Source organism: Microcaecilia unicolor, chromosome 1, assembly GCF_901765095.1.
Source record: "Microcaecilia unicolor chromosome 1, aMicUni1.1, whole genome shotgun sequence".
NCBI lineage: Eukaryota > Metazoa > Chordata > Amphibia > Gymnophiona > Siphonopidae > Microcaecilia > Microcaecilia unicolor.
This window is the reverse complement of record NC_044031.1, coordinates 251,689,218-251,704,430: the sequence shown is the minus strand read 5'-3', so window position 1 is coordinate 251,704,430 and position 15,213 is coordinate 251,689,218. Positions and strand designations below refer to the sequence as shown.

The 15,213-nt window shown below is 44.9% G+C and overlaps 1 protein-coding gene across 1 annotated transcript in view; it reads right to left on the bottom strand.

Annotated features, from left to right (window-relative positions):
• Positions 1-15,213, bottom strand: part of ITGA9 (integrin subunit alpha 9) — a 686,274-nt gene that overhangs the window by 484,787 nt on the left and 186,274 nt on the right. Inside the window, exons 10-11 of the mRNA XM_030205631.1 lie at positions 6,044-6,149; positions 777-871 (exon numbers count right to left, since the gene is read on the bottom strand). Coding sequence (XP_030061491.1) covers positions 777-871; positions 6,044-6,149 — 201 coding nt within the window. The remainder of the gene's footprint in view (positions 1-776; positions 872-6,043; positions 6,150-15,213) is intronic.

The following is a 15,213-nucleotide window of genomic DNA, read 5'->3' as shown; positions in this document are numbered from 1 at the left end:
TGAATGACAGATCCAGAGAAATGTATGTAGGTGGCAGAGTTAGCAGTGAGCCTCTGAAGGGACAGGACTGCAGTCATTAAACAACAGTGACATCTTCAATTAGGATGCAGAATCTATCTATATTGGTTATCAAGGGAACCCATGGTTTGTGGGTCCCCTACTGAGGGCTATACTACATGGGCTGGAAGAAGTGTGAAAGAATAAAAATGGGGACAGAGAGAACCCCAGCAGCCCCAAATGAAGGCTCATTTTGCTATTGCTGTAGTTGGGGCACATTGCAATTGTAGTGGAAGCTGTAAAGTCAAAACAATAAAATAAAATGGGAACATCATACAGTAATAGAACTCCGTACTCTGTGGTATAAGTAGGTATTATATGTACATTTGCTTAAGTGTACATATAATACCTACTTATTTTAGTTCTTAAAATGTATCACACAGGGCCAAGTGTATTTGTCTCACAAGCACATCATGTTGTTGGCATTTCCAATGTTAATGCAGCCAAAAAAAAAAAATATATATATATCAACTTCTAACCCTCACTGGAATAATTCTCTGTCCAGTGTTTGCCCCTACTTGCATAAAACTTCATGACAATCCTTGTTATTTATATATTCTCTTCACTTCTACAAAAGAAATGCCCCCAAATCATTAACCTGTAAGAAAAGAACAGCAGCCTCTTCCACATTTCCTGTATAGTGTCTCAGGAATTTTTCCAGATGTTCAATATGTTACTGTGAAACTTACTGCTCTAAGGTGCACGAACGAGAGACTTACCATAGAATACTGAGGCACAATGCCCTCCACATCTCCATGATAGACATAGACGGCTCCAATATAGTCATCTTCTTTTGGGGCACCAATGGCAACATCTGAATGGAAAACAAGATGGCATTCATAGATGGTAAAAACTAAGTGTGAAAACAGTTTCTTCTCATTCATCGCTCCTCTCTGCTTGACCTATATTATGAAGAGTCCTAACATGCACTGTTCCCTCTAAGCGTAGTGCAAGTCCTCCACCTACAGTTCTGCCAGTAGGGGGTGCTGTTTCACTATCACATTTTCAACAGTGAGGGGCAGGCAAGCTCTTCAGGACTCCAAGGAACCTGCCTGTCCCTAGGGATTGAAAATAATATTGAAGCACTACCCCCTACTGGCAGCAATGCAGTTGGAGGACTCCCGTTCAGCTTAGATGTAACAGTGCTAACATGTTGAGCCTTTTAGCTCAGAGAAGGGACGACTGAGAGAAACTTATATAATCAGCAGTGTTGTTGACAGGAACCAAGTATTTACCCTTTGAACTCCACTGGAATTACTATTATTATTAGCATTTGTATAGCGCTACCAGACGCATGCAGCGCTGATCACCTGATACAAAGAGACAGTCCCTGCTCAAAAGAGCTTACAATCTAAATAATACAGACAGACAAGACAGTTACAGGTGAGGGAAGTAATGGGTGCGAAGGGAGGAAGGGACAAGGGGAGGGCAATTGTGGCTAGGAGCCAAAAGCAGCAGTGAAAAGGTGAGTTTTTAGCATAGATTTGAAAACAGGTAGAGATGGAGCTAGACGTATAGGTCCAGGAAGTCTATTCCAGGCATAAGGTGCTGCGAGAGAAAAGGAGCGAAGCCTGGAGTTAGCAGTGGAGGAGAAGGGGGACGACAAGAGAATGCTTGCACACAGTATGCATAGAAATATGCACTGCCTTGACCACATGTGTATGTACTACAACACAATATTTTAGAACTTTATCCCACCCCCACCCCCTCCAATGCAATGGCAACAGCCACAATCTCCAACATTATAGAGAGTCCGAGACAAGCTGGGTAATCTGCACAAGAAATATCATTTATCTGGATAGCAGGTATTAATAACCAGATAAATGCTTTTCAATCTCAACCCCTAAAATTGTCAGCCCTTGGGGACAAGGAAATACCTACTGTACCTGGATGTAACCCGCTTTGAGCTAAAACAATGAGGCAGACCTTGTAAAAAAAACAATGTCTTTATTAATAAATTAAAAGCTACCACATAATCAACATAAAATGCCCAACATGGCCATGTTTTGCCAGTATAAAAATGGCTGTGTCAGGGGCAGTGTGTCACCAGCTGATATAAAACTTCAAAAAAAAAAAACAGGCTGGTGTGGCTGTTAAAAAATAGAAAGCTAGATTTTGGGAACAGTCTCTAAAAATAAAAACGCTATGGTTGCAGTGAAAGCGGACCGACTGCTTTGTTTTCTGACCCGCTTTGAGCTACCACTGAAATGGCATGAACTAAATCCAAAATCCCTTCTCTAACAGAGGCCATGATGTTCAAAGATACTGCGAGTGTATATATGTGGTTAATGCCGGGTGTGCGTGCATGTTATCGTGTGTCGAATGCTCAGAGGGCTCGAGTGTGGGTATTAACATGTGTAGTACATCTGGCCGCAAATTGTATTAATATGTATTCAAAAAGGATGTTAATAAGGCCAGTAAGTATTCTTTTGCAATGTACAGAAGGGAGCGCTGCAATGTATAGAAGGAAATGATGGCTTATAACACCAAAAAGTTTTTTCCCAAATCAGGGGCAGCATAAAAGGTTTTTAGGAGAGAATTTCTTGTCTGTTTTTCACATTGAACTGCCAGTTTTGTCTTCTTCTACAATTGGAAGGAGGCCCCTGTGCGTGTCTGAGCAAAACAGAACATAAAAGCACACATCCATGCCTGTTCTTCTGCAGCTTAATATGAGCCTTGCAAAAATTCCATCTGCTAGTAATATTTGTGAGGCACGGAAGAACTGCCGATGTGTGCTGACACTTCCATTTTTATCTGGGCGTGCACTCAAGAGCCACGCTTACCGTAAAACGTTTGTGAGCATGTGCCAGGCACGTTCTTCACCCCCCCCCCCCCAACTTCCCCCCATTAGCTGCAAGTTTTCTGTTTAATAGTGTGATTTAGCCATGCATAATATGTAAATACGATTTGTTTCAAGCATTGCAGCACTGTTTTTGTTTACGCTGCTGTTGCATTGTGGACCCATCTGCATATGGCTTTGAGCATTGACCCCAGAGAGACAAACTTTCATGTCCATTATCAGAGGTAATCCTATCCCCTATCAGTCTTCTCACTACTCTGCTCTCACACCACCCTTGTAATGTAATCTGTCATCCAGTGGCATACCGAGGGCGGGCGCCCCAGGTGCAGATCGTTGGTGGTGCTGCCATGGACATCTTCCCCCCTCCCCCCGGACTGATGCAGTACTGCATGGGTGTCTCATCTCCCCCCACCCCACCCCCGACTAGTGCGGAATCGCTCTCCCCACTCTGCTGGTCTTTACACTTCAAGGCCTCCGGCAGCATTTGCCTTCGGCCAGCCCCGGAAGCCTTCTCTGTACAGCATCACACCTACATGGGAGCTGTATAGAGGAGGTTTCCAGGCAGGCCGAAGGCAGCACTTTCATTGCTGACGCTGCTGGCGGGCCTAGAAGCTTGGAGGCCTATAGGAGCAGAGCAGGCATGGAGTGAGGAGGGGAAGAGCGATACCACACTAGTTGGGGGAGGGGGACAGGGGAGGAAGGAGGGAGAGCGATGCCAGCCTGACCAAATGGAAAGGAAAAGGGGAGTGGAGAGAGGAGGATGTGATGTGATGTCAGATCTAAGGGGAAGAGGGGGTAGAGACAAGGATGCCAGACCTAACGGGAAAGGGTGGTGGAGAGAGGAAGGAAAGTGATGACAGGGGAATGGGAAAAGGGGGGTGGAGAACGGAGAGCATGATGCCAGATCAAAAGGAAGGGGGAGGGGAGAGAAAGGTGGGACGCATGAGGGAGAGGAGACTGGGAAAAACCTGATCTGGGGAGGGGAAGAATGAGATGCAGTACCATGAAGCAGGGGAGAGAAGAGGGAGAGAGATACTGGCCCTGGGATGGGAGTGCAGGAGTGAGGGAGACAGAAGGGTGAGGAACATGGGAAGGGAAGGGGACAGAAAGGACAGATGCTGAACATGGGGGAAATAGGGACAGGGACACATAGGGGAGGTTATGGATAGGAGAAATAGGGAGTTAAAGGGAATGACAGTGGACATGGAGAGAAAAAGGTCAAATAGACAGGAGATAAGCAGAAGATGGATATAGATGGGGAACAGGGAGAAGAGAGATAAAGATGAAGAGAGGGGGAGATGCTGGAATGCACCATGTAAAAAGGAGAGAGGGAAGCACAGGCTGGACAGAAGGGAAAGAAAAGGCAGGCAGTGGATGGTAGGGGCAGAGAAAGCTGGCAGTCACCATAAAGAAAGGGGGAGAGGGCAGACACAGGATGGAAGAAAGAGGGCAGACAGTGGATAGAAGGGGCAGAGAAAGCAGACAGACGCTGGATGAAAGGGAGAGAGAAAGAGAACAGATGCTGGAAGGAAGGGAGAGAGTGAAGAGAAGACAAGGAAAGCAAAAACCAGAGACAACAAAGGTAGAAAAAAAGATGTATTTATTTATTTGCTTTAGAATAAAGTAGTATTGTAGCTGTAGTGATAAACAGAAAATGAAAATAAGATCTTTTTGTTGGACTAATTTTAATACATTTTTGACTAACTTTCAGAGACCAAGACCTCCATCCTTAGGTCAGGACAGGGCCATAACAGCAGTATACTGTACTGACCTGAGGAAGGAGGTTTTGGCCTCTGAAAGCTAACTGAAAAATATATTAGTCCAAAAAACTGGTATTCTTATTTTCTATGTTTTGTTTTATTTCTATTTGTTAATTTGTAAAGTGGTGATTGGTACTTGTCAGTTTTTTTCAAATTTATGTCTGCTATCTTTATATTTTGCACAGTACTAGGGGACATGCATCACTGTTTCTGTGGTGTTGCATTGTATGCGGAATCTGGCCTCTTCGGGGTTCAGTTTAATTTTTGTTTACATATTTCTATTTTTGTTTGTGGTTACTTATTCTATACTTGGTGAGGATGTATCTGTGTTCTCTGTTTGTGAAAAAGACATGGTTTTGTGTTGGCAGGATTATTTTTACTAATGTCTAGTTTAGTTTTACAATGGGTATATTGATGTTCTAGTACTCACTGCAGTGTTCAAGATGCTGCCTTTCCTAGGTACACCCTTGTTGCGTGACTCGTGGATTATTACTAAAAATAATATTTTCATATAGAGGAGGGGGTGTTAAAAAAATGATTGGCCCCAGGTGTCAAATACACTAGGTACGCCATTGCTGTCATCAGCTTGGATATTCAGGTAATATTACTATTTGTCTTTACCTGCTCATTCTATTTTGACCCAATGAAGGGAGTGTACTGTAGCTCCCAAAAGCTAGTGAAAAAATGTATTATATTAGTCTCAATACAAAGGTTTCACCGTATACCTCTTTGAACTAATAAGACTACTGCACTGCTTTATCATTCGACCCTCGTAAAGCCAATTCCACATCAGCTAAACGATGGCCATCCTGCCTATCTTTGGACTGCACGTGAGCAGCACAAGTAGACTTTCCACGTCCTGCCAAATGTTATTATCAAAATGGATGGGTGGGTGAGGAGCAACAGAAAACGGTTCCAGCATTAAAAAAAAAATGGGGATACTTCCTTCCTTCATCCTTTTATGTTACCAGCTGATATGCTGATGGTCACAGAAAATGCATTCATCCCTTGGGCGGCTTCACCTGATAAGGCATGGGAAGGGCTTCGCTTTCCAGTTCCCGTGACCTATAACTGTGTACTAACTCGCTCTCTTATAAATCTAGAAATAAATGTGCATTGACATTTTTTTTAAAAAGTGTTTTTTCATTCCTGGGTATCGGGAATTTTTTTGGGAGGGGGGGGGGCTTTAATTGTACTGACTTTCCATCACTGTCTGTGAATCCATTTTGCTTGCAAAATAAACATTCAAATACAAAAAAAGCAGAATGTGTTTTATGAAGCAGATTTCAAGTCCATGATTTCTCGGTCTGCTGTAACGAACTCTAGTGATGTAATGAAGCTCTGGACCTAGACAACAAGAAGTATATATTTATAATTAAATAAAACTGGCGTCTGCCTGCCCACTGGAGAATGAAAATGCACTGACCTGGGAATCCATCATCGTCGATATCCCCTAGGGAAGCCATGCTCTCCCCAAAGTGGGCGTTGTAAGCATCATCACCACTCAGAAGGAGCTGCTGTTCCAGGACTCCCTAGCAAAAGGGAAATAGAAAAAGCTGAGGAACAAGTGTCACAAGGTCCCTGGGTCTGCCTGCTGGCAAGGAGCTGGGGCTCGGCACACATCTGAGGAAACACCTGGTCACATCAGTGACTTTTAACCCTACCCAGGGCACCCATGAGGCAAATGGGTGGGTTTTCTGGAAATGCAAAACACAGCCCTTCCTCTACACCGAACAGTTTCCAAAAACACTTTAAATAGTTCTGACATGTAATAAAGCCTCATAATAAAGCCTTCTGACATGCATAGAAGGATCTGCTCAGAAGCTGTTCAACGTGGGGAATTAAAGTAGCATTTAATGGGAACTAGAGCTGATATAGAACAGTCTGAATGTACACATCTTGCCATAACAATTGCATCATCTGTAAATATAAGGTATCTTCAGATTTTGACTGGATTTGTGGATTTTCAATTTGTGATACCATGTTAAAGCAGTTATTATACACCAGAAGTACTACTATTACACTGTAAATCTTCATTCAGTTGCATTATTAGCAGATGCTGAGAGGAATTTAAGCCTATGGTTATCACAGCTGTGCACTCTGCAGTGTTGCAGACTAGGTTTATATCTCAGGGTCTGGCTACCGCTCTGGCTCTCAATCAGAGAGGCTACTCTGAGCTAAAGGAGCAGCTACCCCAGCTGAGCGAGTAGGGAGACCCTCCCTATTTTTTTCCACACTGCACATATGCATCCCATTATTACTCGGTCCTGTCATGCTGTGTGAGTGGAGGAATTTGGATCAGCTCAGGACTTTCCCAGTTGTAACTCAAGGTGAGTTACACTGAGGTGCAGTAACTATTTTCCTGTCCCTGGAGGGCTCACAATCTAAGTTTGTACCTGAAGTAATAGAAGGTTAAGTGCCTTGCCCAGGATCACAAGGAGCTAGGCTCCAATCCCAACCTTTCATAAAAAGCACCATTACCAATGATTGGAAGGCAACAGCCTTGAGAGCTTATTTCCTGTACACTGCAGAGCCTGGGATGGGGAGAAAATAAAATGAAGAGCAATCAAGGTACCCTATGGTGACAGGCCATAAGTTCCAATTAGATTTCAGCACAAGGCAATGTATGATTTATTTAAAACTAGACCATGACATCAGCAGTGTTTGGAATGCAGCCAAATGTCCTGCACTCCGAAATCTGAGGAACAGGAAAATTGTAGGAAACATGTGTGTGCGTCTGAAAGCAGCAACTGCAGAATAGAACAGAGAAAAGTCTCCAAGTCCCAGAATAAGCTAAATAAAACATTGGTGGGGGGGAGGGTCTCAGCTTCTACTATGCAACATCTCCGTGGCCAGGACTTGCTCTGCATTGTCACCAACCAGTGGGAAAGAGAAGCCTACAATGAACTATGCATCAATAATTCCAAAACAGAGAGAGAGGGGGGGGAGCAGAACAGCCAAGGCAGAAAAACTGTCTTTAAGGTTTGCAGTGAACCATTGCTGAACTGGTTTCTTTTGGCACAATTAATCCTCTAGGTTGAAAACTACAGTCCTTTCTCCATGCAAATGGAAATTCCTGATAGATGTCAGCCCTCGGCTCTTTGATTCAGTAAGAAGGTAATTCTATAAGAAGCCACCTATATCTGAAGGCCACATTGGCATTTATTTTATAAGGCAAATATGTATCTTTATAATATACTAGAAACGAAGCGGCAGAAATCAAACCAAGCCTGAAGCTGCGGACATTTACAGAGGAGCAGGTGCTAATATTTGCACGTACATGCATATTTTAGAGCAACACACATAAAATTAGATTCCGCTCATGTTCTGCACTCAACATGCCTACACACAGGTCATGTAAAAGCTTGCGTCTTATTACTTTTATATGTCTGTAGCAGTCTCTGGCCCCGATGCGCAAAAATAAATGCAGGCGCTAGAGGCCATTAGCGCCGGACTAGTGCCTGCATTTACTTGCGCAGAATGTTCAGAGGCCCGGAGCGTGGGAATAAACAAGTGCGCAGACAAACAATGCAAGAAGTATGCTAATCTAGTCAAGCTCATATTAATGAGATCATGTTGTATTCCTCCCCAATGATCAGAAAAGTGCACCCGAAACAAAACTGCCTTACCGATGCAAAACATAAGGCCACGTCAGAGCAGGCATTAGGCTGTTGGACGGGAGGATTTCTCATGATTCTCATGCTTCTCTCATGAATCTCTCTGCAAAATCTGCCTGCTTTTGGAAGCAGGAGGAAGCCCGTGCAAGCCATTAAGTGCTGGTCATGAGAAACAGCAAACCCAAGCAAAAGCACACATTGGTGTCTGTTTCCTGCATCTAAATATAAGCGTCAAAGCTAAAAAAAAATTTAACGCTTATATTTATGCTGCAGAAAACAGACGCCAATGTGTGCTTCATGTTCGGGTTTTACCAGGTTCATGCACATAGGAGCTAAGCTTACTACAGAACTCTTCTGCGCATGCACAAAGCACAATCCTCCTGCACTCCCTAATGCTCAGCGCTATGAGAATGCCTATATTTGTGATCTGGATTGGCCACTGTTGGAAACAGGATGCTGGGCTTGATGGACCTTTGGTCTTTATGGCAATACTTATGTACTTATATTTGCATGTCATTAGCGTTGAGCATTAGGGCGTTGTTCTTCTGCACTGTTCTGGTAGTATTTTTACGGAGCCATTCGATGCTGGAATTTTGAGCACCGGGGCCTCTGGGTTTATTGCACTAATACCCCCTCATTCTATAATATTCCGTGCACATTTTTGCACTTAAGGCTATAGCAGGGGTTCTCAACTCAGTCCTTGGGACACACTAAGCCAGTCAGGTTTTCCAGATACCCACAATGAATAAGCCTGAGATAGACAATGGAGGCAGGGTAGGCAAATCTAACTCATGTATAGTCATTGTGGGTAGCAGAAAACAACAAGGCAGGCGATCCACAAAATCCAATGTGGAAAACAGACACATCAGATCAGTAAGTAGTGTAAATCAATCTTTATTCTAGAGTTAAAAATGCCCAACAAAGGCCGCGTTTCGCACAAAAGGGCTACGTCAGGGGCTAAAATATGATCTTCATCAACAAAATAGTAAAACAGCGTATAGCCTAGTTAACTCCATATGTGGTTAATGGCGATACCGAAGTGCGTGGTTACATGCAGCATTTACCTGGAGAGCGATTCTACCTCTGACAAAGCAACTGTGCTGGGTTTTTTTATCTGGTGTGTTGCCATCGCCTTTTGGCCACTGCTTTGTCTGTTCCCATATTCATTGTGGGACTCTTGAAAACCTGACTGGCTAGGTGTGTCAGTTGAGAACTCCTGAGTTATAGAATACTGTCAGTTAGGCACGTAACCGAGAGCATTTAGGTGTGCGCATTTACACCAGCCTTTCACGTGGTATAAGCAGTTAAGCCTAATGTGGACTTAGGCTAGTATTCTGTAACAAAAATTATGCACATAAAGCAAAGATAACTGGTGTTCTCCAAGGACAGCAGGCCAAATATTCTCACATCTGGTTGACATCATCCAACTGAGCCCGGTGCGAATGCTGACTAGCTATTACAGTACAAAATTCTAGCAGCATCCCACCACACTTTCGCTGCTGCCTCCCCACCCAAAGCATGAGTGCTGGTTCTCTAGTCAGGTGAAAAAGCAAAAAGCCTACAACTAAATTCAACTCCTAGGGGAGGTGGGAGACTATCCAGCTTATAATCGAAAGTGATCGCCGGCCATCTTCCGACACAAATCTGTATAATCAAAAGCGGCATTTTTGACAGCATCACCGCTTTCCCGTCGCTTCGCCGGCGAAAGTTCAAGGGGGGAGTGTCGGTAGATTACACTGGTAAATGGCATTTTTGTTACAAAGAATGTGAATCGTGTTCTTAGCTAAGTCATGGGTGCTGAATTCGAAAATGAAATCAGTTTTTGCCTATCGGGCTCAGTTTTCTTGTGACACGCTACCCTTTTTATAAAAATTCTTGAAAACGCTGCATTTTGGTACCCTGCTGTGCGAGCCGCCGAGAGGGGGGCGGGGGACAAAATCCCCAGGGCCCGGGCCTTCAAGGGGGGCCCGGTGCCAGTCCCACCCGCCCTCTGACCGTCTGCCACCGGGCCGGCCCCCTGTATTTAAATCACCGCGCGGTGCGACTCTCCCTCTCATCTCCCTGTGAGGCGGAACTCCTCCCTTATTTATTTATTTATTTATTGCATTTGTATCCCACATTTCCCACCTATTTGCGGGCTCAGTGTGGCTTACAATACATTGTGAGTGATGGAAATACAATTTGTTGCGGTACGATTATGGGTTACATTGTGAAGAGTTATGGGAAGACAAAGTCAAACTCAAGATATCATTTGGGAATAGAGCAATGGAATGTAACAATGGGGATTTGATAGGGCGATAAGACAATAGCAAGAGAACATTATGGTATTACAATTTTATCTGTGGTGAAAATGCGGGGGAAGAGAATTCAGAAGACAGTGTATTGATGATTTCTATTAGTGTGTATGGACTTCATGTGTTTTGATCCTTGCAATACATTTTCTCAAAGAGATGAGTCTTCAATAGTTTGCGGAAGTCGGTTAGTTCGCAGATCGTTTTCAGGTTGCGTGGTAGTGTATTCCAGAATTGCGTGCTCATTTAAGAGAAGGTTGATGCGTGCAGTACTTTGTAATTTATGCCTTTGCACTTAGGGAAGTGGAGATTGAGGAAGGTTCGGGATGATCTTTTCGCGTTTCTGGGTGGCAAGTCTATTAAATCAGACATGAATGCAGGGGCTTCACCGTGAATGATTTTGTGGACTAAGGTGAATACTTTAAAAGTGATACGTTCCTTGAGTGGGAGCCAGTGTAGTTTCTCCTTCCCTTCGGGTCTCCTTCCCTCCCTGTATCCCGCCCTTGGGGGAGCAGCAGCAGCAGCGGCGACCTCGGAGGGGGTAGGGGAGCCGCAACCTCGGGGGTGGGGCTGCAGCGGGGGCGAGGCGGCCTTGTCCCGGGCCCGGCCAAGTTTCTCGGCGGCCCAGCTGCTGTGGATTAATTTAATTCAGCAGTTGTAATTGTTGGAAAAACAATTGAAATATACTAGGAATTACAATACAAAACCCTTAGTTTAGAAAGCCACCACCAGGAAATAAGGGAGGTTTGGCAACATTGCCCATGAGTCATGCTCGAACATGTTCAAACATGTTCTGTTGCGTCAGTTGCCACCTGTATCTCAGCATTGAGAGTTCAGTCAACAATTGCTGTTGGAAGTGACTGCTTGTAGTTCTACGTTTGTGAAGGTTTCTGTTTTGTGTCATTTCAGAAGAAATGCCTCGTACCTGTGCAAATAGCCCAAATTCTTTTTGTTATATCTGTGGAAAGTTTACTCTGAAATCGCAAAAATGAAAACTTAATCCTCTTCTAAAAAAGTGCTACGAACTATATTTCGGGTGTAAGGTTGGTGAACAGGACCGCAAATGGGATTCCCACATTTGCTGTTTGATGTGTGTTACACTCCTGACAGGCTGGTTAAAAGGAAGACGTCGCATGCCCTTTGCTGTTCCCATGATTTGGAGGGAACCAACGGATCACACAACAGACTGTTATTTCTGTCTGACAAAAATAGCAGGAATCACCTCGAAAACAAGGAAAACTGTGCAATATCCTAACTTACCATCTGCTATAAGACCTGTATGTCACAGTGAAGAATTGCCAGTACCAGTGCCTCCTGAGAATTTGATAGTGAGTGAAGATGAATACAGTGACGAACGTGCAGAAAACAGAGAAGGGGATATGCATCATTTCAGGACCTCTGTGAATCAGATGTGCCCCACTTTTTGACACAAGGGGATCTCAACGATCTTGTTCGTGATTTAAATTTGTCGAAGCAACAGGCTGAGCTTTTAGGTTTGACATTAAAAGGATGGAATCTTCTTTCTTGCGATACGAAAGTAAGTATTTTTCGTGACCGACATGCTATTTTTTCTGAATATTTCTCCAAGGAGGGTGACATGGAGGGGCATAATTGAACGGAAACGCCTATCTCCATGGGCGTTTATCTCCGAGAACGGGTCCGTGAAGGGGCGGGCCGAACTGTATTTTCGAAAAAAATAGACGTCCATGTTTTATTCGCCAAGTTGTGAGCTGGGCGTTTTTGCTTTTCAGCGATAATGGAAAATGAAATCGCCCAGCTCAAAAGCGAATAAATCCAAGGCATTTGTTCGTGGGAGGGGCCAGGAGTCGTAGTGCACTGGTCCCCCTAACATGCCAGGACACCAACCGGGCACCATAGGGGGCACTTTTACAAAAACAAAAAAAAAGGTAAAGGAGCTCCCAGGTGCATAGCACCCTTCCCTTGTGTGTTGAGCCCCCCAAATCCCCCTCAAAACCCACTGCCCACAAGTCTACACCATTACTATAGCCCTAAGGGGTGAAGGGAGGCACCTACATGTGGGTACAGTGGGTTTGGGGGGGGGGGGTTGGACGACTAAGCATTAAACAGCACAATTGTAACAGGTAGGGGGGGGATGGGCCTGGGTCCACCTGTCTGAAGTCCACTGCACCCCCTAATAACTGCTCCAGTGACCTGCATACTGCTGCCAGGGAGGTGGGTATGACATTTGAGGGTGAAAATAAAAAGTTGTGAATCATCATTTTTTGTGGTGGGAGGGGGTTTGTGACCACTGGGGGAGTCAGGGGAGGTCATCCCCGATTCCCTCCAGTGGTCATCTGGTCATTTAGGGCACTTTTTGGGGCCTTATTCGTGGAAAAACAGGGTCCAGGAAAAGTGCCCTAAATTCTCGCTATTTTGTTTCCATTATCGGCGAAAGGCGCCCATCTCTGATCGCCCGATAACCACGCCCCAGTTCCGCCTTCACCACGCCTTCGACACGCCCCCATCAACTTTGTCCGCATCCGCGACGGAGTGCAGTTGAAATCGTCCAAGGTCGGCTTTCGATTATACCGCGTTATTCGTTTTTGTGAGATAAACGTCCATCTCCCGATTTAGGTCGGAACTTGGGCGTTTTTCTCGTTCGATTATAAGCAGGATGGTCTTTTATAATGATCTTTTACTGGTCTTTTACTCTTATGTTGCTTATATCTTTGATTTCTTTGTGAACTGACACAGTTTTTTTGGAACTCTTGTAGCAGAAGCGTGTCATTTTGCCAGATACATATAATAGCTACATACGCCGACACAAGCATTTACAAAAACCATTATCACATGAAAACTGAGGCTGATACAGAAATTCTGAAATGAGATCTGGATTCAGGGAAGAATTATCTTCCAGAAAATGTATGTTTTGTTCTTGTTACAGAAAAAAAGTTTTTTTTTGTAGACCAGTGTTAGTGAAGGCAGGACTTGGGCGGGCATGGGCGTGGCTATCAGATGGCCGGCTTTCGCCGATAATGGAAAAAAAAGCGGCGTTAAGCAGTATTTCGCTGGCTTTACTTGGTCCTTTTATTTTCACGACAAAGCCTCAAAAAGGTGCCCCAACTGACCAGATGACCACTGGAGGGAATGGGGTATGACCTCCCCATACTCCCCCAGTGGTCACCAATCCCCTTCCAAACTAAAAAAATAAAACTAAAAACCTTTTTTGCCAGCCTGTATGCCAGCCTCAAATGCCGTACCCACCTCCATGACAGCAGAATGTGTTGTATCCTCCGACAGCCTTTCCCTGGTTGCGATGTGGCTCTCGGGTGAGTGTGACACCTTTTCTGTTAGGTGCCCTGCAGAGTCACATTAGCAATGCATTGTGGTGGGTGTAGGGTACTGGACTCTACTCCCATGGTGCTTTTCCCCCCAGCTAACTGGGTCAGAGTGTGCCCTGTTTTGTTTCCTGTTGTAGTCCATGCGGTAGTGGCCATTTTTGTAAGCCAGTTTTAGTTCTCTTTCCTGTGTTACCCACGTTAGAGAACGTAGTTCTTACCTTGAATGGTGCTGAAAGAGGGCATTGTACACCATTGTGCCAGCTCTGACCTACTGCTAATCTTAGTACCAGGGGACTCTTTGCCAGTGGGGCACAACCTCTGATCTGCAGTTAAATGTGAGTAAACGTGCTTATTTCAAGAAAGGACTTTTTCAGAGAGATTAGTCTTCAGGTGTGAACTGGTGTGCCAAAGTTATACAGCAGCAATAAGTCCTAGAGGCTGTATGCTCCTCCCACGGCCAAATGCCTTAAATTTGGCGGGGGTTTGAGATGGCCGACATAACTTTCCATTATCGCTGAAAAACAAACCCGGCCATCTCAAACCCGGCGAACTCCACGGCATTTGGCCAGGCTAAACCGTATTATCGAAAAAAAAGATGGACGGCCATTTGATAACACGGTTCCGGCCAGCTGTAGCGCCGCCGCCAACATAGATCGCCGGCGACGTTCGATTATGCTGGTCCTCTAGTCAGGTGAAAAAGCAAAAAGCCTACAACTAAATTCAACTCCTAGGGGAGGTGGGAGACTATCCAGCTTATAATCGAACGAGAAAAACGCCCAAGTTCCGACCTAAATCGGGAGATGGACGTTTATCTCACAAAAACGAATAAAGTGGTATAATCGAAAGCCGATTTTTGGGCGTTTTCAACTGCACTCCGTCGCGGATGCGGACAAAGTTTATGGGGGCGTGTCAGAGGTGTGGCGAAGGCGGAACTGGGGCGTGGTTATCTGCCGAACAAAGATGGGCGCATTTCAGCGATAATGGAAAAAAAGTATGCGTTTTTAGCTAGAATTTAGGACACTTTTCCTGGACCCTGTTTTTTCACGAATAAGGCCCCAAAAAGTGCCCTAAATGACCAGATGACCACTGGAGGGAATCGGGGATGACCTCCCCCGACTCCCCCAGTGGTACCTAACCCCCTCCCACCACAAAAAAATGATGTTTCACACATTTTTATTTTCACCCTCAAATGTCATACCCAGCTCCCTGGCAGCAGTATGCAGGTCACTGGAGGAGTTGTTAGGGGGTGCAGTGGACTTCAGGCAGGTGGACCCAGGCCCATCCCCCCCTACCTGTTACAATTGTGCTGCTTAATGCTTATTAGTCGTCCAACCCCCCCAAACCCACTGTACCCACATGTAGGTGCCCCCTTCACCCCTTAGGGCT